The following is a 22,611-nucleotide window of genomic DNA, read 5'->3' as shown; positions in this document are numbered from 1 at the left end:
TGATAGAAGTCAGTCTGTGCATTTTTTTTTCTCTGAGTTCTCAGGAAGGCCTGTCCAGCTCTAAGGCATAAGAGGCAGCTTTATACAACTCACTCCCAACGGTTCTTTGTCAGGGAAGTTGTTGAACACAGAAATCTCAGCAAAATGCCCTCAATCACTGCTAGAGGATGGTTTCAGACAATCCTGGCGTCATCGTCCCATTGTCTCATCTGCTTTCTGTGGAGTTAGAATGTCGGGGGCATGCTGGGAAATGTTTAACAAATGGCCCTCCGGTGGGAGAGCTGGTTTGGATGTAGCATATGCCAATTTCTGTGGTGTAAATACTCCCACCGTGGCTAGTTCAAGTGACCAGCATCCCTGAACTTGCAGAGTTAAGGAGGGATGCACGGAAGCACAGTGTTAGATAATATTTTGCTGCACAGATAGATTACATGTAAATGAGCATATGAACAGAAATATAGTAAAATGTAGCAAATAATTAGGTAAACAGAAACGGTTTTTTTTTTTCTTTTATAGCTATATGAGATGATGGATGTTCACCAAATTTATTGTAGTGATCATTTTATGTTGTAGGTGGGTCAAATCGTTACACGGTGCACCTTGAATTTGGACAGTGTGGTATGCTAATTGTGTCTTAGGGAACTGCAAGAGAAAAAAAATAGAAAAAAGAATTAAAAAGTGATGCGTTCTGAGTATTACCACCTTTATTTTTAATATAAAATATTTCCTTGTAAGTTTATGTGATTTAATGTTTAATGATGGCTGTGAGTTAGGGCTAAAAGCCATGTTGTTTTTTTAGGCGGGAGGGAGCAATGCTTGGTAGGAAGACAAAGACAGTGGCCTTTCAGAGATACCTGCCTCTCCTAAGTACCTCCCTAAACTATTATTTGATCGTTTCATCTGATCAAATAAAATAAAACACCAAGTATAGAAATACCATTTATTGAATAGTTACTGGGTGCAAAATGCGCTGAATATACTATCCAGCAGCATGAACTCAGGGTCATTGTTTTCTGAGGCCTTGGATACTATTTAAAGACAGTGAGGACCATGTAGGTGGAGGTTATTTTTAAGTTAATAAAATAAGGGAAGTGTAGGCAGATATTTTTTTCTCTTCTCTTGTCCTCCTCCCTCTGCCTCCCCTCCTCCCCCTCTTTCTGCTCTTCCCCTTTCTCTCCTCCGCCTCCTCTTCCTCTTCTTCTTTCTTTATCTTCTGCTCTTTTTCTCACTCAGTTTTAGACATTTTCATGTTTAGACCCTTAAGAAACATTTATTCTTTCAGGCGTCTGAACAGTGCTGAGGGTTCCTTAAGATTCTTGCCTTGTAACGTGTCTGTGGCCAATCCTTTTCAGCCACAGTTTGTTCTAGAACCAAGGCACACAGGTGCACTCAGCTCACTACCTAGGACAGCCAGTGAGATGTAAATTATGCGTAGGCAGCTCTAGGACAAGTTATCTGTGTCCCTTGGTGCAGTTAGACTTTCAAAGCGCTGGTTTCTTCATCTGCAAAGTGGGAGTGGCCGTCTTGCCATGCTTTTGATATGGGGCTGTTGTGAGGTCCGAGGACCCTTTGCATGTGACAGTGCACTGTGGATAGTGCCTAGCTCTGTGGCACTGGGCATATTTCAGAATCATTCTGATCCCCAGTTTCCTCACTTGTAAACGTGTATAACTGATACCTTGCTTATAGAATTGCTGAAAGAACTAAATGAGTAATATATATTCAAGGTACTTAGCAAAGGGACAGACACCTGGGGTGTGCTGCTCAGAACCTCTTGCTGCCATGAGCCCCTCGATGAACCTTTGGTTCCGTCCTCATTTCCCCCTCTGGTAGCCTGGTGGGTGGTACAGTTTCCCAGACTCAGCATTGCCCCAGCATTGCCCCAGCAAAGATCAGGTGTCTGGTTTGGCCAGGAATTGGGGCTTTTGGAAGAGGCAATTATTGGTGATGCCAGGTCTCAGCTCCTTCTCTGGTCAGAACCTTGTTCTTGTCTCTTAAGGCACCTCTCTTGCTCTCACATAGCTGCCACTTAATTTGACTGAGGTCTAACTAGCGGAAGGACTCCCACTGAAACTGGGTTGCTAGCTTTCTGTGTTTCCCTTCCCTTCATTATCTTATCTGTCCTCCAACTTAATTTTAGTTCATAGGCAAGAACATTTTTGTGTATCTTCAAGGCCTCACTTTTGATCTTTCAGGGTTACATGTATCTCCCAGGAAGTACAATCAAGGAGATTGCCACAAACCCAGAAGAAGCGGGGAAGTTTGTCTTTGAAGTCATTCCAGGTAGGTGACAAAAGACCAGATAGATATACATTACCTTCCCATTTTACTTCTGATCCCAGGAGTCAAGACTACCCGCAGTGAATCTGTCGACCAGCTAGCTAACCAGCCTAGTAAGAATGCATGGTAATTCTGTACGTAGTTAATGATGCTATACAAGCTCATTAACAGCAAGTGAACTAAGTGGGTTCAGCTTTTCTGAACATTTCATGAGTGCCTACTTGGAGCCAGGGATCCGCTAGGCACTGGGATACTGATCTGAAAATCCATCATCCTTGCTTACTAAAATAGAGCTCAGTTTTGAAGGTGAGTTTGACAGTCAAACTAACAGATAAAGTATAAATTGAACCATGGGAAATTGTCCTGTTGGTAGGTCACAAATGGTCAGCAGTCCGTCGTCTCGTGTGATTCAATGTGACCTAAGAAGAAATGACAACTTATTAAGCACTTACCACGTGTCAGGTGCTGTGATTCACCTCTTGTACAAGTTAGCAGCAAACTGGAGGGAAACTCTCTAATCAAGAGTTATCTTGCTTGAATGCATTTGGGCCAAGCTGGGGTGGGGGTGGGGTTGTCTCAGTCTCTCTCAAGTGAATTTGCTCATGTTTGTATAAGTCTTTCAGGCGGAGGCTGCTTCCCCCTGTCTCTTGCTCCCTCTCCAGCCCGCAGCTCCAGGATTGCTAGTCCGGCTCTGCTGCCAGGCTGCTACTACCATGCTGACAAAGCAGGGAAAACCAAAGTTCCCTGAGCGCCCCTCCCCTGAACTCCCTTCTTATCACTCACACAGGGCAGTCATGTGCCTAAGACACGTGATAGAGAGGCAGCAGGCAGAAAATGTAGGCATGCGCCGTCTGGAGCCAGCATGCCCAGGTCCACACCCTGGCCCTGCCACTTATTATGTGTGTAACTGTGATCCGGTTATTTGAATTCTCCCTGCCTCTGTTTCTTTCCCTGTGAAATTGGGACAGTGATGGTGATAGTGAGGATTCAGTGAAGAAATACATATGACACACTTGGGATAGTGCCTGGTAACAGCAAGTGCCATGTTAGCATTTGATGCTTTCGCAATTACTAAAGGAAAAGGTATGATTGAAACCAGTCCCCAAACTGGCTATGACTATTTAGAGAAAACAAAGAAAGCCACTTTTTTTTTTTTTTTTTTTTTTTTAAGTTCAGCTCTTCCTAGGTGATCCCCTCATGGGCCCTCTCTTGCTTTATATCTGAAGGGCTCTTCATTTCTCTTGCTCCTCAGAGGAAGAGTCTACTTTTCCAGTCTCTTCTTTTTGAGAACTCCCCACCTTTCCCCACAAGGCTTCTCCTTGTCCCAGGATCCCTTTCTGAACACAGTTTGTGGAATGCAATCACCCATAATAACAGGTCTCAGAGCCTGAATTTTCAATCAAGGGTGACCCTGCTGAGAGCTCCAGTTGCAGATCCACTGTGGGCTTTGCACCAAAACTCCAATCCCCTTGCTACGCGAGCGTAGGATGAAGATTTGTTCTCTTTTTATCCGTCCACTTGTATCTGTCTCCTGGGCTGCTGGGGGAATTCTTGGACGGATATACACATGTGTGTACTTGTGCACACATATGCATACATCTTATAAACATACACAACAATTCTAAAACAATAGTAAGACAGGGAACAATTTTCCTAAAGATGCCATCATTCTCAAGGCTCCACCCAACCTAAAATAAGACAACCCTTTATGTTATGATGTAGAGAATTTTCTTTCTTTTTTCTCTTCTTTTTGGGGCTGTACCTGAAGCATATGGAAATTCCCAGGCTAGGAGTCGAATCAGAGCTACAGCTGCCAGTCTACACCACAGCCACAGCAACGTGGGATCTGAGCCACATCTGCTACCTACACCAAAGCTCATGGCAACGCTGGATCACTAAGCCACTGAGCAAGGCCAGGGACAGAACCCTCATCCTCATGGATACTAGTTGGGTTCATTATGCTGAGCCACAACGGGAACTCTGAGAATTTTCAGTTCCTCTTTTTGTCTTCTTCTTCAAGATGATTCTCCAGGGCCAGTGCTGACACAGGAAATGACCTTCCTAATCAGGATCCCCTCTCTGTGACTGCCCGTGTTGGCTCTACCAGGGCCACAGAGAAGAATTTCATTGTAGTTATGCTATGTTTTTATTTATTGGAGGCAGCCAAAAATTTAAGGCGAGTTTCCCTTTCCCTATATACCCCCGCAGAATAACTATCTGTTTTTCCACCCAAAGGGTGTCATTGGGGGGGAGTATTCCTTCTGTTGTGTATGTAGCAATTAATTCTGATACTGCCTTCTGAGGAGTTACACCAAATTTGTTGAACACCTGCCATGAACCGGGCACTGTTGTAGAAACTGGGAGTCCAGTAAAGAACAGAACAGCCTATACGCTGTTTACAGTCTAATGGGGGGAGTCTGACAACAACCAAATAAGTGAGCACAACTGTAGAGTTTGAATGATGGGATAAGTACTGTGGGAAGAAAGCCGAGAGAGAGAGTGTGAGATGGGGATGGCAGTTGTTGATTTGTCATTTTAAATAGAGTGGGCAGAAGAGGCATCACTGAGAAGGTGACTGCTAGGCCAAGATCTGAAGGAGTTGAAGGAGCTGAAGGAGCAAGCCAAATGCACATCTGGAGGAAGAGCATTCCAGGAGGTGGAACAGCCAGTGCAAAGCCTCTGAGCCTATTTCTGTTGTTCAGGAAACTTCAAGAAGTCCACGGTGGTTGCAGCCTCCAGTGGAGGGATGACAGGGGAGAAGAGGAGGCGATTAGGTCAGGCATGGGCACAGATTTTACGGGCTCTGTAGGCAATGGTAAAAATTTATATTTTTGCACTAGAAGGATGGAAAGACATTGGGAGGTTTTGAGCAGAGAGGTAACAGAATCTAACTCTTGGCCTGCAATGAGAATAAAAAGGGGCAAAGACAGAGAAGGGAGACCAGTGAGGAGGTTACTGCAATTATCCAGGTTGGAGGGAGTAATAGTGAAGGGAGTAAGAAACAATCAGTTTCTGGACACATTTTGAGGGTAGAGAGGACTTTATTTGCTGACAAATTGGATGTCAGAAAGAGAAGTCAAGGTTGACTCCAAGGTGGTTCACTCAAACAACAGGAAAGAGGGATTTGCTGAGACCTGTGCATGTGACCGGTTTTGGGTGGAAGATCACAGATACAGCTTTGGTCGTATTAAGTGACTAACTCAGTTTTGACGATAAGGAAACCAACGTTCAGGACAGTTTAGCTACTGCTGTGATGGAGGTAAAGATAGGATGTCAAGAGTTTAGAATGGGGAATCCCCACTCCATTCAGAGTGGGAGGAGGAGATGTAGAAAGAAGGTTCCCTAGAGAAGATAACATTTGAGCTAGATCTTAAAGGATGGATAGGAGTTTCTTAAGCAGGAGAAGAAAAGAAGAAAGGTTCCTTCTGACAAGGGAAACAGCCCAATAACTGACCCATGTCGAACATGTTCAAGTCACAGAAAGTATGTGCCTGAGGACACAGTTGCTGTTCATGGGCTTAGTATTATTAATGTCAGGCAATTTCCCTCAAAGACGGCTCTTTCTAGCACCCTGATGAGTCCAAATGTTGATTTTTGGGGGCGGGGGGTGGGGCAAAAAAAGATTTTCAGATTGCCTTTGGTTCTTGTCTCTTGAACCTATCTTATTACCCAGCCTCACTTCCTTTACCCTTTGGATTGATCTGCTTCTGAATCCATCTTGTCGTCAGCTCTTCTGACCAGAAAGGTCAGTCCATGGAAGCCCTGGCCATTCAGCAACATCCTGACAACTGGATTTTTCTCACTGGTGTTGCCATGACAGAACTAAAGGAATCTCCCAGGTTTAATAAGAGTAAACTGCAAAGACATGTTCTTGACAACTTAAGAGACCGGAGTGTAGGCATGGTGGGGAAGGATGCCAGATAAATTTTGGCCAAGGTCAAATTTGAAGAACTATAGGCTAGTGGAGATGATTGAGAGAAAGACCTGTGGCCTTGCCCTGAGTTTAGCAATAAGTTGCTGGGTGCCAGTGGGTGGAGGCCTTTGCATCTCTGGGCTTCAGTTCTACTATTTGTAGAGTGGAAATGATACTGAATGCCCTATTCTGTTTCAAAAATATATTACTATTCCCATGGGATTCTTTAGTTCTGCGCTGAGTGCTTTTTATTGCCGATTTTACTTCCGGAAACACCCAGTCTCAGGATGTTCCTAAATGGCCAGGGCTTCCTCGGACTGAACCTTCTGGCCAGAGAGCTGATGAGCCAATGATAAGATGGTTTCAGAATCAGGTTGTTCCAGAGCATGAAAGAAGCTGAGGCTGGATGATATTAAGATAGGTTCAGGAGACTGGAAACAAAGGAAATTTGAAAGTATTTTGTTGCTATGCAAGAAAATACAGGTTTGGGTGCAACTGGGCAGCTAGAAGAGGCTCCTTTTTTTTTTTTTTTTTAGCTTTCTAAAAAAAAAATCAAACTATAGTTGATGTATGGTATTTTATAAATTACAGGTGTATAATATAGTTACAATTTTAAAAAGTTATACTCCATTTATAGTAATAACTGTGAAATATTGGCTATATTCCTCTTGTTGTATAATATATCCTTGTAGCTTATTTTACAGCTAAAAGTTTGTACCTCTTCATTCTCTGCCTCTACCTTGCCCCTCCCTCCTTCCTTTTCCCCCTTGGTAACCACTAGTTTGTTCTCTGTATCTGAGTCTGCTTCTTTTTTGTTATATTCACGAGTTTTTATATTTTTTTAGGTTTCACATATAAGTAATATCATATAGTATTTGTCTTTCTCTCTCTGACTGACTTCACTTAGAATAATGCCCTCTAGGTCCATCTATGTGTTGCAAACGGCAAAATTTGGTCCTTTTTATGGATGAGTAATATTCCATTGTATGTATATATATATATAGCACGTTTTTATCCATTCATCTGTTGATGGACACTTAGGTTGCTTCCATACCCTGGCAATTGTAAAGAATGCGGCTATGAACATTGGGATGTGTGTATCTTTTTGAATTAGTGTTTTTGTTTCTTTCAGATGTATACCCAGGAATGAAATTGTTGGGTCACATGGTAGTAGAACAGGCTTTTTTTTTTTGAAGGAAATGCCCTGATAGGATGAGCAGAATGGATTGATGGCTCCCTAAGCAATTTGAAATTTAACAGCATCTTGTAATTGAAAGGGATGGCTGTTACTTTCTTGTCTATGTTTGATGCTCTCCTTCTCCCTCTCCTCTTCTTTCTCTCCCTATTTTTCTCTATTTGTCACTTTCTCTCATTCTTTCTCTTGGGTTCCTTTCCCCACCCCTGCCCCCTTGCCATTTCCTCCACCCTTCTGTCCATTTGATAGCACCAACCCCGGAAATACTACAGATGTCTGTTTACAATTTGGGGTTTACAGTGAAAATGGTGAAGTCCTAACAAATTTCATTTTTTTGTCAACCACGTATTGAGAACCTACTGTGTGCAATGTCTTGTGCTGGCAGGAAGGCAGTAATCATGAACCGATTGATTTGTGAGGAAGGCACCCATGTGCTCACTGTCCCTCCTTCCCCAGTGGCTGTCCCCTCCTCCTCCCCGCCCCACCTGCCAGTGGAGCTCAGGGGAAGTTTAGGAAAGTATCCATGATGGGTGTGGTCCACCAAGTCTTCAAACACTCCTATGGGCTGAGCCTGTCTCTTCTGGTACTGCCACTGCCCCTCACACTTCCTCTGACTTTTTGGTAGGAAATGGCTTCTGTCCTCCATGGGAGCAGATCTCAGTCCAAATCATCCCAATTGCAAATTCAATGATTTGTCTGTAGAACTGGAGCTTCAGCAAAAACAATAAATGTGCCTAGATACTCAGTACTGCTGAAGATAAGCAGGTAATGCATTTGTGTTGTTTGACTGGCTGTCGAATTGCACCAAAGAAGCAATTCACTTTCGATTTCCCGCCGTCGCCCCTTGCTCTGGCTCCTGACCACTGTACGACCTTTACTAGTGTTACTTCTTCCCCCAGCCTCATGTGACCAGAGTCGCACGGGACAGGACTCCTATGTCCTCATGGCCAGCTCCCAGGCGGAAATGGAGGAGTGGGTTAAATTCCTTAGGAGAGTCGCTGGCACGCCCTGTGGAGGTAAGAATCCCTGCAGGCTTCCCTGGGCAGGAGTCCGTGACAGCTCAAGGATGGGAAGGAAGTCGTTCTGGACAAGATCTTTCCTTGAACAGTGTTCAGAGAAGGCCACCAGAGTCTGAGGCTGTGCTCAGTGCCAAGGCTCAAACTTCCCTCCTTGGGTGATCTCAAAGAGCTGACTCCAGAAGAGCTGGAATGACCGCAGGCCCTTTGCACACTCATCAGCAAGTGTGTGCACAGCGCTGAAGCAGTCCTTTCTCCTCTCTGGACACCGTGCTCTCATCAGTAAAATGAACGGACTGGACCAGCTGACCCCTGGCAGCACTAACCTTCAATAGTACCAAGAGCCTGCCCAGTTATGGGGGCTTTGGCACTTAAGAGAGTTGATGGCAAGCATCAGGTTAGGCTGATCAGCACAGGAAGATAAAGCTGCTGTTCAAATCGGGGTGGTTGGTGGGAGTTCCCGTCATGGCTCAGTGGTAACGAACCTGATTAGTATCCATGAAGACTCAGGGTAGATCCCTGGCATCGCTCAGTGGGTTAAGGATCTGGTGTGGCTGTGAGCTGTGGTATAGGCTGAAGATTTGGCTCAGATCCACCTTTGCTGTGGCTGTGGTATAGGCTGGCAGCTGCAGCTCTGATTCGACCCCTAGCCTGGGAACTTCCAGGCTATGTTGTGGGTACAGCCCTAAAAAGCAAAAAACAAACAAACAGCCCCAACAACAACAAGAAAACAAATAAACAAAAAACCAGAATTGGGGTGGTTGGACGGGGAAGAGGTTTGGGAATTGTGTCTGGAATCTTGCAGGGCCATAGTGGATTCAGGGTTGAACACATTTCTGAGTTATGAGTGTTTGAACTTAGAAGCTCAAGTTCGAGGTTACGAATCCAAGCTCTCTGAGAACCCTGATGTTGTCTACACTGTAGGAGGGCCCTGCCTGTGAATAACTAATGTGCAAAAAATCCGAAATGAACAAACTACTGAATCTGTTTGTTTTTCCTTTTGTAAAAATGTGAAAGAACTGATGTGGATGAGATCTCAAGTGACCATTTTCCTTTACCTTTTGGGGAACATTCTCATTTCTGTCAATTCTGGGACAACTGTATCAAATATGGTCATTTATCCACTAGGCTGTTACTTCGAAAATCATTTAAGGGGGCTTTATAGCTCACATATTAAATGTTTATTTGGTTGCCCAATAGTTTCTTTTGAAAATTATGAGCACCTTAACAATCTTGTGGTCATTCGAAAAAACGTAGGAAAATAATCACTCGTAAAATTACCAGAGGTGGGTTGCTATTTTCCTTCCAGCTGGCATTCATATCTACATGGCTTTTTCTTAGGACTACAAACATGGGAGCTATGCAATTTAATACCTTTTCTTTTATAGCTTTATCTTTCCAAATGGCTGCAAAATCCTAATTGATAAATTTCAGCCAAATGACGTTAAGCAACACAGAGGGCTTTGCTGGGCAGATGCAGTTCCCACTCCAAGAAACCAAGGGCTTAACGGACTGGGGCTGAGAACTGAGCAGTTTCGCTGGGGCCAGGCAGCAGCTTCTCATTCTGCTTTTCTCTGCCTGTTTGTTTCTAGTTAGCAGCCTTCCAGTGCTCACGCCTGTCTCAAACTCTGCTGTGCCAGCCCAGCCTTGCTATATTTCTCCCTTGTGGACCAGCGGAAGGTTCTCAGCCAGAGTCAGGGAGGCAGTCCTGTGGCCTGTGACCTGCACAGGAGGGCTTCGTGAAAAGAAGTGACCTGGATGGGACAGCCAAACAAACTCACGAGGGCCTGCCTCTTACAGATAGCTACAACCAGAGTTTCCACTGTGGCTCAGTGGAAACAACAACTAGTATTTATGAGGATGCTGGTTTGAACCCTGGCTCTGCTCAGTGAGTTAAGGATCCAGTGTTGTTGTGAGCTGTGGTGTAGGTCACAGGCGTGGCTCTGATCTGGTGTTTCTGTGGGCGTGGTGTAGGCTGGCAGCTGCAGCTATGATTCGATCCCTAGCCTGGGAACTTCCATATGCCAGATATAGCCCTAAAGAGCAAAAAAAAAAAAAAAAAGCTGAAACAGATTAGCAAAGAAGCAGAGTGTAGTTTCCTTAACCATTTCCCGATTCCCAAACAGTATTTTTTAATGGTGCTCATCAGACGGAGATGAGGTTTATTTATTAAAGTTCTGTTACGTGCTGCTCACCTTGGATGGTCTTCTCTGTGACCTTCGTTATTACCCTGGATCGTGAGGTTATTGACGTTTTCTGTTTTCCCCCGTCCAGTGCATTAGGCTGTCTGCACTGACAAGGGTAGTAGGCGTTGTCTCATTAGGTAGCTGTTCTGAGTCAAAATGCCGTGGATGTGTTGGGACCAGCACCTGTGCCCTGGGTGCTGCTCCGCTCAGCCTTGTCACGGTGAACCACGACATCGGTCATGGTCCCCAGGGGGATTTCTCTCTCGCCCCACTCAGTGCCACCGCCCGCCCCCCTGCCCCCCTGCCCCCGTCAGAGGCAAGTCAAGCGGAAGTCCTGTAGGCAGAGGAAAGTCCAAGGGGGGAGAAACAAGAAAGCCGCACTATTTATTTATTCAAAGAACAAGGCTTGAATTGATGTGGCATCTCAGATGTCTTTTTAGCCTTGCATTAAGCCAAAATCAGAGATCTCAGGATGAGAAGGCATTTTAAGATAGCAGAATTCAGTCTAAGGCCATGGGACGAATCAGACATTTGTTCTTCCTGTTTGTCCGAAACTTCAGACCTGAGGAAGTAAATGCTTTGTCCAAGGGGCCCTGCTGTCAAGGGGGCCCTCTTCGGCTTTGTTAAGTGCCTCTGATCGAGGTCTGCTGGATGGGCCAGGGACCGCTCTCAAGTGTTTGGAAAGTCACCAAGATAGGTTGCTGCTGTCATTTTCCAGCCCTTCTTGAAACTTTCTATGGCCTTTTCTACCTGGAACCTACCCCCTCCTCACCACCTTTACCACTGTCTTCCTGGTGGAGGTGCCAGACCGTCTGTCCCAATTGCAGCAGTGGTCCCCAAACTCATCTCCACGTGTTTTGGCCTTGCCTTCCTACAGTCTGTTTCCAACAGAGCAGAAAAGGGAGCCTGTTAAATCTGTTTTGTCCAGACCCTTCTCTGCTGAGCACTGTCTAGTAGCTTCCTTTTTCTCTCAGAGGAAGAGTCACTTATCATGACTTCCCGTGCACAATCTTCCCCCTCCCGCATGATCTCTCTGACCTTGCTTTCTTTTCTTTTTTTTTTTTGTCTTTTTGTCTTTTTGTCTTTTTGTCTTTTGTCTTTTTAGGGCCGCACCTGCGGCATATGGAAGTTCCCAGGCTAGGGATCCAATCGGAGCTACAGCTGCCAGCCTCCGCCAGAGCCACAGCAACGCCAGACCCGAGCTGCATCTGCCACCTACACTACAGCTCACGGCAACGCCGGATCCTTAACCCTCAGAGCAAGGCCAAGGATCAAACCCGAAACCTCATGGTTCCTAGTCAGATTCGTTTCTGTTGCGCCACGAAGGGAACTCCTGACCTTGTTTTCTAGAACCTTCTCCAGTATTCATTTCCTTCTAGATTTAGCAGCCTCCTCACTCTCATCCCCAGACACCCTCGGCACATTCTGCCTCAGGGCCTTTGCACTTGCTGCTTGCTCTGTCTGGACTCCTCCTTCCCCAGGTAGCTTGTCCCATGCCCACCTCAGATCTTTGCTCAAAATCACCTCAGCAGGCCTTCTCCTGATCATCCCACTTAACACTGAACCCCCTCCCTGCCTTCCCCTCTTCCTACCCACCCCCCATCCCTCTTTCCTCTTTGGTTTTGTTAGCACTTGCCCCCTTCCAACCCTCTAAATACTTTACTCATTTGTTTTATTTGTAGTTGGTCTCCCCTTATTATCATGAAAGTTGCAATCTACTTGTCAGGATCTTCCCCCTCTGTTTTGTTCAGTATTGTATCCCTGACACTAAGCAGGGCCTGATATAGCAGGTGCTCAATAAACATTTATTAAGTGAATGAGTGAAAAAGTGGCCTCCTCTTTTCAGAGCGATGCTGTGTTCTGCTCCCTGAGGCCCTTCTCTCTATCAAATGAAGGTCAGCTCATCTGGGAACTTCTTCCATAAATGCTTTTCTTCCTCCAGAATGATCTCCTTCCAAGGGGGTCAGTGGTGAATTTTGGCAAAACTCTTTATGGTTTGCAAACTCCTTGGAGTATCCACACAAAGCTCTGGAAATGGTCCCCAGAAAAACAGATGTCCAGACAAAACAATTTTGCATTCAACTGTAGTCCATCAGGACGCCCCAAGTAATGAAAGAATTTTACATTTTAGAAGCTGTTCTCAGGAATTCCTGTTGTGACTCAGCAGTAACAAACCCAACTAGAATCTATGAGGATATAGGTTTGATCCCTGGCCTCACTCAGTGGGTTAAGGATCCAGCGTTGCCGTGAGCTGTGGTGTAGGTCAGCAGCTGCAGCCCCGATGTGACTCCTAGCCTGGGAACTTCCACAGGCCACAGGTAGAGCTGAGCCCTCTTCCTGTCCCAATTCCTGCCCAGTTCAAGCTCTCTTTCCTCCTGGATGGGAGAGATGCAGTTCTGTTTCCAGCAAAAGATTCCTGTCTTGTCACAGAAGGAACTCAGAAGCGAGACAAGGAGATGGAGAAAGTCAAACGAGGATGTGTTTCAGGGAGAATATGCCCCCAGACAGGGAGCAAGCAGATGGGTGAGCAGCTGCCCTGGGTTTCTTTGGCACACAGGTTATTTGGGGCATACAAATGAAGGGGCAGAATATTCACTGGCGAAGGAGGGTCTTGGGAGGTCATACTCCCTGATTTTCACCCCCTGCCCGCTCCACCTTCCCAAAGGGAGGAGAGATTTTGGTCCTTATTTGGCCTTGATCAGAAGTGTCAAGGCCTTGGTGCTTGATGGGAATCTATCTACAAGGCTAATTGTATTGGAAGGAGGGCATAATAAGCAAAAGGTTACATTTAGATGCTGCAGATTCCTGCCTTTTCCCACCTTTCTTTGTCTGCCTCCAGGACACTTATCACCCAAAATTTGTGGTTTCCTGTTAGTCTGGAGCTTCCTGCTTTCTTTGTCTGCCCATGGACATGGCTGTTTACACGAGGGACACATGGTTTCCTGCTACCTGGCCTGTGCCCCCCCTTCCCTGCTCACACCTAGCTTTCTGCCTGCTGGTAACAGTTCCCACGGCACACCCAGCTCCTTCCTCTTGGCTCTTCCTGCCTCTGAACTGGCTCTACCTTGTCTGATTCTGAGACCAAGTCCAATGGGTGGGGGGGGGCGGGGGGAGCACAGTGAGGGGTCTGACAGTCCAAGCAGATCTTGAGCACCAGCTAGGGGTTCTACAGTTCAACTCAATTCTAACACTGTCCAGACAGAGATAGCTTCAGATTTTACAGGTTAAGGGCTCAGTCCTCCAACACTATGGAGTGGACTCGCCCCCCCCACTATGGCGAGTCCAGATTGTCCTGTGCCTCTAACCAACAAGCTATAGATTGAAGGTGCCAATGATGTGGCTCGGCCTCTGTCACCTGTGCGGAGTACAAACTCAGAAACAGAGTTTTGAGTGCAGTGAAGGAAAGAAAGATAGCGTTATTGCTTTGCTGAACCCAGGAGGCCACAGCAGGCTAAGGCCTTAAAGACCATGCTCCCCTTGGGAGAAATTGGGAGGTGGTTTTATAGTTTGGGAGTGAAAAATAGGGCCATTGATACAGAGCAGGTAGAAGAGAGATTGCCTTGTTTTTCAAAGCTGGTTTTTAGGTGGTCCCAGGATTGGTTCTGATGATCCTTCTTTAGGAATGAAGAATGCCTCATCAGCATCTTCATTTGTTGAGGGTTTTAGTTCCGCTGAAGAATTCGAAGATAGTGTTAGGTATATTCCCTGAGGAGGAACCAGGACCCTGCCCCCAGGCTGCACTATTGTCTCTAGATGGCTCCTCCCAGGTGTCTGCATCCCCTCCCTTCCCTGAGTAACCACTGTTTGAACCTGCTTTTTGGCACGCAGTCTTGGAGGCTGAAGCTCATTCCCCCGAAACAATAAGTGGGGGACACAGGAAAGCTTGTGGGTCCGGGAACCCCACAGGGCTCTGCTTAGGTTTCAGTTCCCTGGGTTCAAATAATTTGCGAGAGAGACTCACAGAACAGAGGAAGCCAGTTTACTTACTAGGTTACTGGTTTATTATAGGACAAAACCTAGATAGAGAAGATACACGGGAAAGGGAGAGGGAAGGGACACAGAGATTCCATGCCCTCTGCTAGTGCCCCGCGGTCACCACCTCCTGTGGGCACCAAGCCAGAAGCTCTCTGAACCCTTTCTTTTGGGTTTGTACGGAGGCTCTCTTGCATAGACAGGGTGGATTAAATCTTTGGCCATTGGTGATTAAACTCAATCACCAGCCCCTCTCCCCTTCTCAGCCTTTGGGACTTAAAGTCCAAACCCTGGCAACCAGCTCCAGCCTCAGCTAGGATTCCAAAGTCACCTCTTTAACATAACAAAAGCCACTTTAATGCTCGAATCACAGGAAATACCAAGAGCTCTAGGAACTCTCTCAGGAAATGGGTGGAAGACCAAGTATATATATTTTTTATTATAAATCATACTATTCTAACTGGGAGTGGAACTTTGTGTGCATCTTGGTGTTCCAGCCTTTCTCTTCCTTAGGCAGATAATCTCTCCTTCTCTCTCTCTCTCTCCCCTACTCTTTCCTAAGGGCTTGGCTGGAAAGGTTAGATTAGCTTTTTCCCCAGAAATTCTGGATACGATCCTACATTTTCCCAATTTAAGTAGAAGAAAGGGAAGGAAGGTGATCATATGTCAACTTCTGGTGCCTTGTTCCCAGGCTCACAGTTGCCCGTTTTCCCCAAACCACCCCTTCCTTTTAGGTAGAGGGTTCTGCCTTCCCAGAAAGTGTCCACATGGAAACTTGATCTCTGTTCCAACCCCAGAGGGCTGGCAGCCACCTTGCAAATTGTCACTCAGTCTTGTGGGACCAGCTTTGCTGTCTTCCTCTGGAGGCTGGCCTCTGAGTTTTGCTCTCTGGCCTTTGCAGGGTGCATTAGCACTCACTAAACTGTGCCTACGGCTCCATCCAATCAGGTTATAAGACCTTTAAGCATCTTTGTGTGTTTGCCAGCACAAGTCATGGAGCATAAAAGTATTGAATTGTGGAGTTCCCGGCGTGGCTCAGTGGTTAATGTATCCGCTAGGAACCATGTGGTTGCAGGTTCAATCCCTGGCCTTGCTCAGTGGGTTAAGGATCTGGCGTTGCTGTGAGCTGTGGTGTAGGTCGCAGACGTGGCTCAGATCCCGAGTTGCTGTGGCTCTCGTGTAAGCCAACAGCTGTAGCTCCAATTGGACTCCTAGCCTGGGAACCTCCATATACCTTGGGTGCAGCCCTAAAAAGCCAAACAAACAAACAAACAAACTGAATTGTTATATACCTTGGGTTCCTTTTCTCCCTCTCATTTCTTCAGGTCTCTGCAGCCTTCAGAGCATGCTTTCACAACCCACAGGGCAGTGTAGCTTGTGGGAGTGTGGTCTCTTGAGTCACTGTTAACCCACGTGTCCTGCTTCTTTCTCTGTAGCTAAATGGGACTTAACAAGGGGTGATTCTTACTGATTTTCATTAATTTCCTCACCCTTCTTCCCCTGAGACCCTACACCTGGCAGAAATTTATTTATTCATTTATTCAACAAATATTTCTTGAGCATTGTCATGTGCCAAGTGCTGTGCCAGCCCTGGGGGGTACCACAGGGAGAGAGAAAGAGGAGAGAGAAAAAGAAAGGACAACATCTTTATTCTCAAGGCGCTCACAATCTGCTAGAAGACACAGAAAGGAAGCAAAACCCCCAAGGAAAACTAAAATTAAAACCGAAAAGTACCATGAAGAAAAAACTCATGATGCCATGTGGGGAAAATAAAGTCTTCACTGGGAGTTCCCTGGTGACTCAGCAGGTTAAAGATCTGGCATTGTCACCGCTCTGGCTCTGGTTACTGCCATGGTGCAGGTCCGATCCCCAGCCCAGGAACTTCCAAATGCCCTGAGTGAAGCCAAAAAAAAAAAAAAAAGTCTTTGTCAGGAAGCTCAGGGCAGGGTGTTCCCATCGTGGTTCAGCAAAAAGGAATCTGACTAGTATCCATGAGGATGCAGGTTTGACACCTGGCCTCACTCAGTGGGTTAAGACTGTGGTATTACTGTGAGCTGTGGTGTAGGTCGCAGGCGTGGCTTGGATCGGCCAGCAGCTGCAGATCCGATTGGACCCCCAGCCTGGGAACTTCCAAAAGACAAAAAAAGCTCAGGGACGGTCCCTGAACTGGAGATGAAGGCCTGTAGGGGCCAACCAGGCAGAGAAGGGGGAAGAAAGGAGAAGAGGACCGTGTCTCGGTCAGAGGAATAGCATGTGCCAAAGTCCTGTGGCAGAAAGGAGAAAGGGGCCCTGGAGGGAAGCAAGGTGAAAACAGTGGAGACAGTCTTGTTAAAGATGCAGGTCTTCATCCTAAGGTGATTTGCACAAGGGTGGGGGTGGTGGAGATGGAGAGAAGCAAACAGGTTTGCACAACGTTTCAGGAGTAACATTACCGGAACGTGGGAGTGAATTTGACCTGGAGAGAGAGCGTGTTGTCAACGATGAGTCCTCCATTCCTGGCCTCTGAGTTCATGGAGAAAGGAACTTGGATGGCAGCATCACACTGCCCAGGCCCTTCCTAGCAGTCCCGCCCCAGCCTATGCCCCCATGATGCTGAGTCCATTTCAAGTCTCCTGGGCGTGTCGAGTTGGCTTGCTGCACTCTTTGCTAAACCCTCTCAGAGCGGGGGTGGTGGGGGGCGGAGAACATCCTCTCATTTTAATCCAGCAACCCACCTCCAAAAACCTTCTCTCTGAAGGCTCAACTGAGCCACGTGCCTCTCAGTCATTTCCAGGGAAGGGTGGGCCGGCTTCATCAGCACTAAGTGAAATCCTGTGTTCCTGCCAGAGGCTTTGATATATGGGACGATGCTGGCAAGAGCTGGGGCTGGGGCGGGGGGAGGATCTTTTTTTAATTTTTTTAATCCACCTCCATGGAATCGCTTGAATGGCAGTTGACAATTAGCTGCTAAGTAAAAGGAGGCACTTATTTTTATTGCAGGGGGCCTTGACAGCTTTATGTTCACTCTTTAAAAGCCCAGAGTCCTGTGTGTAAAGGTGAGCGGGGAGGAGAAGTAGTGTGGGAAGGAGGAAGGGAGGGCCAGGGGCAGGTGCCGACAGATCCCATGGTTTCTGTGCCGGAGTCTGAACCCGAGCAGTTATTTACAAGGATGTGCTGATCTGGAAGCCAGAGAGGATGGTTCCTCCAGCCTGGGGAGGACGGAAAGCCTGAGGCTGGCCCGGCAGAAACCACGATTCCTCGGCCCCCGCCATGCCTCATATTCCCATGCCGCGGTGGGAATGGGGCTGTGGCTTCCCTGCTCTGGCACTGCTCTTTTGCTGGAATTTCAGGAAAAAAAACCCCAAACTCCAGAAGAAAGGTATTTCTTTTCTCTTTGGGGATTCAGTTCTTTCACTAAAAGACACTTGGCCCCGTTCCCCTTTCCTCTCCTGGCTGAGATGGAGATGCTCCGGGGACTGGCCAGTGGGGATGACAGAGCCAGTGGGGAGGAGGGAAAAAGGGGCAGGGCAGCACTTGGTGACCTGGGCTGACTGAAGGTGGGTGGAAGGGGCTCTTGGGCTGAATGCAGGAGTGTTTGAGCTCTGATAAAAGAGGATCTAAGGTAGAAAGGAAGGGGACAGCTCCTCCTTCTCCTGGTGCTTCCCGGGACCAACACAGTGTTCTGGGGTTTTCCAGCCAATCTGGGGAGGGGGCTTGAGAAGTAGAGGATGGAGGATGGCTTGAGAGCAGAGGCTGGGCTTCACCCTATATCCCCTCCTCTCGAGACTGTTTTATTCCACTGACTTTAAACAAGAAGGATTAAAGCCCCGATTTTAGAATCACAGGGCAAATGCAACCTTGGACAAACACCTAAGCCGAGCCTCAGTTTTCTCATCTGTAAAATGGAACAATGTGTTCTACTTTGTGAAGTTCTTACGAGGGCTAAACAAGAACACACATGAACGTTTTTTAGGGTGGGTAGTTTGTCAGAAAATTAGCTTAATTAAATGTGTGAATTATGAGATCACATAGTAGAATTCATTAAGATTTGCACTGGTTTAGATGGAAATGCATCTGGTAATGGTGCCAGGGTCAGAGTGATGGGCAGTGGTGAGTGGCCGAGTGGCCTGCTGAGGGTAGAAAGAACAGCAGGGTGCTAGTTCCTTGAAGGGCTGCGTGTGAGCTGGGAGGGGACAGCATAGAAAGGGGCCTCTTGCTTTCCTTGGGGTGGAAAATGGTCTTTGAGTATCATGCCCTGTCTGCGGTCTTCTGCCTTCACTGGTCACTTCCCTAGGATTCCTGGGTCACTTATTCCCTCATTGCTAAGCCATTTCATGTCCACTTGGGATCAAAGGGCAGCAATCAGAACCAGAAGTCAGAGGTAGATAGAACTCAGGATTGGGTCTATGGAGTTCTAGGGATGTTTTGGCTTTTATACTCCTTACCTGCGATGGGAGATGAAGCATGGCAAAGCATGGTGTAGACCAGCTGAAGAATCGAGGATGCCCTTCCTCTCGTGCCAGAAGGGACCTGCGGGCCTGATGGCTCTAGAGCAGGCAGCTCTCATTTCTTGTTGGTGGGAATAGCTTGGGCTGATTTCTAGGCTGCAGCTGGAAAGTTCAGAGTCTTCCTCATATGGGGATATTTAAAGCTGTGCGATTATGAAGGACTTGCACCCGAGGAAGGGAAGTGCTGGGACCCTTCGGCCTTTAGAGGACAGGGAGAAAGGAGGAGGAAGAGCTGAGGAGGCTGAGACGGAGGAGCTAATGCAGTGAATGGAGAAACCAAAGTCATGTGAGAGATTGTCTCAAGAAAGAGGGGTGATTGCAGAGGAACTTATTCATAAAACAGAAAGACACACACAGACTTAGAAAACAAGATTATGGTTACCAAAGGGGACAGCTGCGGGGGCAGGGAGGATAAATTAGGGGTTTGAGATTAACGTGGACACTGCACTGTTTGTAAAATAAGTAAACAAGGACCTGCTGTATAGCACAGGTAACTCAATATCTTGTAATAACTTATAATGGGAAAGAATCTGAAAAAGAACATATCTGTATCTGTATCTGTCTCTATTATCTATCTGTCTATCTATCCATCTATCCGTATCTGATTCGCTTTGCTATACACCTGAAACTAACACAATGTTGTAAACTAATTCTACCTCAATTAAAAAAAAAAAACATTTAAAGAGAAAGCAGCAACACAACACTGTAAATCAACTATACTTCAATAAAATTTTAAAAAATGGAAAAAAAAAATAAAAAAGGAGAGGCCATTTGCTGTGTCACACTTTGACGATGGAGTTGAGACTGTGACCCCTGGATTTTAAAAATGTAGAGGCCATTGATCAACTTGACAAGCTCAAGTTTGGAGAAGTGCTGACCAGAGTACATTCAGGAGGGCAAGGATGGAGAAGAGGAGTGGGAGACGGCAGGTAACAGCTCTCTGAGGGCTGGTCCATCATGTGCCAGGCTCAGTGCCAGGAGATAAAAATAGATGGTGAGCCAGACGGGCTGTCTGCCTCTGAGGAGCCCACAGTCCAGTGGAAGAGAGATGTTTAAATAAATCATCATAAAATGACCTGAGAAGTAGGGACATACACACAGGGAAAGCCTTGAGTGCCACTGCTTTTGAGGAGAAGACATTTGAACTTAGGCTGCGGGAAAATCAGGTTGCCAGGTGAGGAGGAGGAAGGGCATTTGATCCAGAATTTTCAAGAGAAAGACCACTTTTCATTCTGTCTATCATAATACAGTTGCCACTGTAATCTAAGCTACCGAAGAGCCTGGCCCACAGCAGATGCTCCGTCTAGATTTGTACAAAAATGGTTTTGTAAATTCCCGTGAAAGGAATTTGCAGGAAATAAAATGACAAAGGAAACCATTACAATAATTTTGACAGTAGCCGTGAGGGTAGAGAAGAGAGAATTTCATGCATATTTTAAATGTCTTGGTCTGTTTGGCAGGCAGGGGATTTTGCAGATCATTCTAATGCTCACACTTTTGCTAATCAGGTTAGTCGCGTGTAGGTTCCTTGTGTTAATGGGTTTGTATTCTCAATGCCTAGGAAAGTACCTGCTGATTGATGGCTTGGCTGAATGAATGCTATTGACTGTGAGGAGGTCAGTAGGAGAAGTGGTGGGTGGGGTGAGAGTGAGATCGGAGAAGACATTGGGAGAACCTCCATTAGATATTGGACTTAAGGCAACAGAAGAGAGAAAGAAGTGATGGAGACAGAGATGATAGGGAGAAAGAGATTAGACCAGGTATGCAGATTTATAAATTGTCAGTTTCTGGGTGATAGCCAAATGCATGGAATTATATGAACTTTCCCAAGGATGGAGTCTAGAGGGAGGAGACGCCGGAATACTAGGAAATGACACACTGAAGGAGCAGGTGGAAGAAAGGGACAAGTACAGGAGCCTGCAGAGGGATGAAACTGGAATGACAGTACATGATTTCATAGCCACATAGGAAGAAAGTCTTGAGGAGGTAGCCGAATCAACACCATCAGAGTCTTCAGAGAAGACTAGCAGTGTGGAATGAACTTAGGCCAGAATTGGCCATTAGGGGGCACGAGAAATCCTAGTGAGCAGATTGGATGGGAAGATGTAGCTAATGAAACCAGACTGAGATGGGGTGAGAGGTTAAGTGAGAAGAAGTAGAGGCTGTGCGTCTGTCTGTGTCTTTCCAGAAATGAACATGTTTTTCTATGAGTATATCAATGAAGGAAAGAAAGGCAAGTATTGATTGATTGCATGAGCGTGGGGGTGGAACATTATTCTTTAATAAATTGCTGAAGACTTAGACTCACATGCTCTTTCAATGTAAGATATTCAGGAGTGGAGTCCTGGAGGAGGTGGAAAGAGATGGCTCCTATAGTTCAAGAAAGCATTGTCTTAGAGAAAAGCAGAGGGTACTTTTCTTCCTTAGGAGAGGCAGAGACAGGAGATGATGGGGTCCTCTATTTGGGGAGGTAAGGAAACGAGGAGACAAAGTCACCTGCTGAGACAGAAGGGAGAGAATGGGTAGTGAGCTCAAGGGAGTGGTGAAGATTTGGATGCAGGGTCTTCCGAGGGTTGATATGCTCTGTTCCTCAGTGGCTTGAAGAAGGCATGGAGGGGAGAGTGGAAGTTGGCAGAGTGAGATGCTGGAGGGAAAAGGAAGGTGGGGAAAGGAGTGTCCTGGAGAGAATGACATTGAGCCACTGACTATGGGCCATGGAAGGAAGAGACGACGAGCACAGGACAAGCCTGAGAGACTCACATGGGGGGGAAATTTGATGGACTGGCTGTGCAGAGGGGTGTAAGGAGGAGCTTGAGTCCAGATCGTCTGCCTCAGAAATGGAGCTCACAGTGGACAGCTCTACATCTCCGTGAACACTATGCCGTCGTGTCTGGGATATCTGCCCTTACTGGGATCCATTGACTACTTGAGTTCAAGTTTCAGCTCCTCTGAAACACATCTGCTCCCTTTGAGAAGCCCTCAAAGGGAATTTTACAAAGGCCCTGTTGCCTATGTTTTAAGTCTTATCATTTCAATCATTCCCCTCCAATTTGGGGAGAATATCTATCTGGCTTCTTTCACAGACAAATAGAAACCTGATTCTTTTTTTTTTTTTTTTATGTGTTTCAAAACTTCATTTATTTGATTGTTGGAAATTTAAAATTCCATTTATTAACACTTGTGTAATTAAAGTAGAACCAGAGAAATGCATCTTGAAACAATGCTTCCATACTGTATTATTTTGCTATCAGGCCTATTTAAATTTTTTTTTTTTTGTCTTTTTGCCTTTTCTAGGGCTGCTCCCACGGCATATGGAGGTTCCCAGGCTAGGGGTCCAGTCGGAGTTGTAGCCGCTGGCCGACACCACAGCCACCGTAACTCGGGATCCAAGCTGAGTCTGCAACTTACACCACAGCTCATGGCAACGCTGGATCCTTAACCCACTGAGCAAGGCCAGGGATCCAACCCGAAACCTCATGGTTCCTAGTCGGATTCGTTAACCACTGTGCCACGATGGGAACTCCTAAAAAAATTTTTTTTAATTCAAAAATTTTTTCAAATT

General features: G+C 46.3%; 1 protein-coding gene across 8 annotated transcripts in view; it reads left to right on the top strand.

Annotated features, from left to right (window-relative positions):
* ARHGAP25 (Rho GTPase activating protein 25) overlaps positions 1 to 22,611 on the top strand; it is a 93,437-nt gene that overhangs the window by 47,318 nt on the left and 23,508 nt on the right. For 4 of the 8 annotated variants that reach the window (XM_013996088.2, XM_003125069.6, XM_013996090.2 and 1 more), the window contains 2 exons: positions 2,196 to 2,283; positions 8,288 to 8,404. In XM_013996088.2, coding sequence (XP_013851542.2) covers positions 2,196 to 2,283; positions 8,288 to 8,404 — 205 coding nt within the window. Of the gene's footprint in view, positions 1 to 2,195; positions 2,284 to 8,287; positions 8,405 to 16,661; positions 17,921 to 22,611 lie in introns of those variants that run through there. The other 4 variants (XM_021087416.1, XM_013996089.2, XM_021087418.1 and 1 more) reach the window with 2 other exon arrangements.

The sequence above is a fragment of the Sus scrofa genome, chromosome 3 (genome assembly GCF_000003025.6).
Source record: "Sus scrofa isolate TJ Tabasco breed Duroc chromosome 3, Sscrofa11.1, whole genome shotgun sequence".
NCBI classification, from domain to species: domain Eukaryota; kingdom Metazoa; phylum Chordata; class Mammalia; order Artiodactyla; family Suidae; genus Sus; species Sus scrofa.
The sequence above is the reverse complement of the archived record's forward strand: the minus strand, read 5'-3'. Positions and strand labels throughout refer to the sequence as shown.